At 39.2% G+C, this 4,139-nt stretch overlaps 1 protein-coding gene across 1 annotated transcript in view; it reads right to left on the bottom strand.

The window, feature by feature from the left end:
• Positions 1 to 427: 427 nt before the first annotated feature.
• Esm1 (endothelial cell specific molecule 1) overlaps positions 428 to 4,139 on the bottom strand; it is a 9,608-nt gene continuing 5,896 nt past the window's right edge. Inside the window, exon 2 of the mRNA XM_050152833.1 lies at positions 428 to 1,911. Coding sequence (XP_050008790.1) covers positions 1,811 to 1,911 — 101 coding nt within the window. The 3' untranslated portion in view covers positions 428 to 1,810. The remainder of the gene's footprint in view (positions 1,912 to 4,139) is intronic.

Below are 4,139 nucleotides of genomic sequence, written 5' to 3'. Positions count from 1 at the left end.
GGGAGGAGAAGGAAAGAAGAAGAAGAAGGAAAAGGGAAAGGAGGAGGGGGGAGGAGGAGAAGGAAGTGGAGGAAGAAGAGGAGGGGGTAGGAGGAGGAAAGAAGTAGAAGGAAAAGGGGAGGAGAGGGAGGAAGAAGAAGAAGAAGAAGAAGAAGAAGAAGAAGAAGAAGAAGAAGAAGAAGAAGAAGAAGAAGAAGAAGAAGAAGAAGAAGAAGAAGAAGAAGAAGAGGAAGAAACAAAAATTCAGCAAAATGGACACATACATACGTTTCAGGAGGGTCATAGTCTGAGTATAGGGAAACATGAAGCAAAGACAGAAATGTTCTGTCCCCCCACACCCTCATCGTTGGTAGGAGAAACACATCTGTCCTTTAATGTGAATTAACTCTCCAATTGGTTGAGTAAAATTTGAAAGCATACCAGTCAATTGGAACAACTGTGGCATTTTTATTAAACAATAATAAACTGTTCTTCAACAAACAAAAAATCCCTAACAGCCTATTCTGTTTACATTCAGAGATCTTTTATACATTCACAACTCTGTTGGCAAACCTCAAGAGTAAAATATAAGTAAATAATGAAATAAGTCTTAAATAAGTTCTTCACTCTAAATAAAATACTTTTACAAATATTTCCCCGCATCGCCTAGTACAACAGTCCTTTTTGTGCTAAGGTTCTCCCATGTGTAATTCCAGTTCCAGTCATCTACCAAGTTTAAAAGGATAAAAAAATGAATAAACAATATCTTAAATCAATATGTTTCCTGGTGAAAAGTAACTCTCCTTTCCCAATTTATCTAAAAATTTATTTTCTGATTTAAATCTAAATTTCACCGAAGAAAAATTAGTTTTTCATTTTCCAACATTTTATAAGCCTACGGTAACTGCATGTTTATTAATATCAATGTAATCATCAGTAACAAGTTTTCCATATATGGATGTTTGAGAACCATATATGTTATACGCGTTTTTTTCCTAATCATTTTAAACAAACAACGTTAGTGTAATTTCCTTAATATATGGGGGAAAGATGGGTGTTGGAGAAATATTTAAACTAACAGATTTGCTTAGAAAAATACATAAATATTCACCTCCACCCTGTTCTATCCCCCAGGAGGCAAACTACTTCCTAGTTCTCTTAAGGCCCACAGTGACTAACCCAGTAGTGGGAGTACGTATTCATCCTTTGCCCGCCCCCACCCCCACTCTCTTCAGGTGCAGGTCCTATAATGATGGTATTTCCATTCAAGGCAGTTGCTCAGGCTCCCAGGAGCTTCCAGTATCTCACTTCCTTTAAGGCTTTTCTGGTTTTGTTTCCCCAAATTAAAACAAAATGAAAAATTTTGAGCTACCACAAGGAAGAGCCAAATGCTATAACACCCTACTCCTACTACCACCCTCATTCTCTCTCGCTCCTAACTCTCTTCAACGTGTATCTCAACAACCCAAGCCAAAGGGCCCACGGATTCTCCAGCTTTTACTTATTAACTTTTAGACCACATCAGTTGCATGTTTAGTTCCTTGGTGGTACCACACACACACACATACACACACACGCACACGCACACACACATACACACAGGCATTTAAAAGATCTATATACATTTAAATATTTAACAATATCTAAAAGTGTTCAGTCATACGTGTTTTATGGGTTGTATATTGCCTATTTTTTTTTTCTGGATCCTCTCTGAAACACACTTGATCTCCATAAATTACATGTCCATAGTCCATGCTCTAGACAGCTCTTAAAATGGTGGATGAACTTGGTCACTGAAGTGGAGCCTTCTCTTAGCAGATCTCAGGCAGGATCAGCGCGGCTTTAACCATTTCATTACCGAGGGCCGAGCAGCGTTCCCTTCAGCAATCTCCTCTCTCACCGCATTGCCGTCTCCAGACGCCACGTCACGCTCTGCAATCAGAAGGCACACCAATCGTGTCCAAACGTCCGTAAGTCAAAGATCAAGCATGGGGTTCTTTTATTCTGCTTTTTGTCTTTTAATGGAATTTAAAATAAATCTTTGATTCATTGTTCTCTGCTAACTCTACTGAATGGCCCGGAACCGCTCTTTCAGCGAAGACGACACCTTGGTAACATTCTCTCTATATACCACCATCATCTTCTGGTGTGTACGTGTAGCTGCCCTCTCCCCAACATCATCTCACTCTATTCCTGGAATCCCAGCATAATAAAAGCAGGATGTTCTTTCATTTGTTGCTTCTTCCCCTTGCTCACCTGTATCCCTAACGTGGACAGCAATTCTAGGAACACAATAAATACTTAATACACGTCCCAGTGAGTGATCAATCACTGCAAGAATCAATCTCTTTAAAAGATTTTTATATTCACTAGCATTAAAAAAAAAAAAACTTTTTTGGTATAGTCTGAAGGCAGCTATCCTTCCTGCTCTTCATACAAGAAAGGTTTATAAGATTTAGAATCTGCTTCTAAGAGGACAAGACACGCTTGTGTCCACAATGTACATCCTGAAATAGAATGGCGCAAGATTAGTTGTGACTTGGCAGATAAATGGTTACTGGGCATTCTCATGCCTCACCCAGCTCACTTAAAAAAAAAAAAAGGGACTCATGGATTTCAGTTCTTGGACACTGACTGCAAAAAAAGAATAAAAATTTTCAACGGAGACAAGTAGGATCAGGAAGATCACCTGCCAAGACGACTACAGACAAATCGGCAAGTAGCAAGCTGAAGAAGACATCGTGCAATGGGAGAACCTATGATGAGGGACCAGAGAGTCAATCCATCCGTTCTCAAAGGATGGGCTCAGACGGGTTTGTACTGTGCTGTGATGGACGCCTACGGTAGAAATGAGTAGCCACGCTCTTCCCTGTGGACTCTAGCACAAAGATAGGCAAATCCCATTTAGACAAAGCACAGCCAAACAGGGCAGCCGGTCTATATTTTTCAGACATCTTTACCGCCTCTTGAACTTGAGTTTGACTAAGATTCCTTGAGTAAAAGTCTTTTAAATATCATGGATGTCAAAAAGAAAGGAAACCAACTGATTTTTTTTTTACATTTCTAAGCAAACTCTCAATACCCAGGTTTAATTGGAAATACTTTGTGTGTGTGTGTAGCGTAATATATAATGACCAACCTGTAATAGAGTACTTTTATAAGACTTTATAAGTCTAGTAGCCTAGAAGTCATCATCTGGCCTAATTCTTAAAAAGAAAAATAAAAGATAAAAAGAAGCTAAAAATGCTTGAGGTGACTAGGTAAGCGGAGAAAATAGATCTCAAATCTGTTCTGTGAACAGCTCCTTCGAAGCATTCCAGATCTGAGAGACAGCTTGGTGGTGCCCATGGACAGTTCCCAGGACCTGGGAGAATGTGAGGGAGAGGGGCACCAGGATCCTGGGCTATACTTGAAAGGTTTCTGGCACGAGATGGAAGCTGTGCTTCCACAATACTAGATACGCTGGGGATCCTAATGGATTTGTCCTCAAACGGTGCACGAAAATCACAAAAACAGATACTCAAGTCTTAAACTACAACTTTCTGTTTTGTCAAAGACTACAAAGATAAGTCACATGATTTAAACTGTTGTCTCAGTCTGCAGATTAATTGTTCATGAAGATATTCATTTTATAAGGTTTAGCATATAAGACCAGAGTTATACTTAAAACTACCAATTGACTTAAAAGCACAATCTTGGAAGAGGGTAAGAGAAGAAATAAGGACATTTGCTGAATTTCACACTTTAATTAATTTCAAGGGCAGAGGACCAGAAACATAACCCAAATAAAGTCTATTTTCCGTCTGGAGGAAGTATAGTTTATTGATATTAGCTGTTTGTGGCTAAATTTTGTGGTTTTAAGAGTGAAGTTTTTTCTTTTCTCCAAATGGCCTCTTATAATTCTGTAAAGCCGCAATGTTGTTTTCACAATTTTATTTTTAGCTATGGACAGAGGCTTATGTGAGTATTTTGTCTGCAGAAACAAGAGATCCCTCCGGAGCTGGAGTTACAGGTGGTTATAAACTGGCTAATGTGGGTGCTGGAGATCAAACTCAGGGCCTCGGAAAGAGCAATGCAGTCTATTCACCATTGAGCGACCCCTCCTCTTCCAAGAGTGAGTGCAGGGACTTCTAAATACTTAATTTTTAAACATTATATAT

This window comes from Alexandromys fortis, unplaced genomic scaffold (genome assembly GCF_014885135.2).
Source record: "Alexandromys fortis isolate MF-2015 unplaced genomic scaffold, M_Fortis_MF-2015_v1.1 scaffold_73, whole genome shotgun sequence".
NCBI lineage: Eukaryota > Metazoa > Chordata > Mammalia > Rodentia > Cricetidae > Alexandromys > Alexandromys fortis.
The sequence above is the reverse complement of the archived record's forward strand: the minus strand, read 5'-3'. Positions and strand labels throughout refer to the sequence as shown.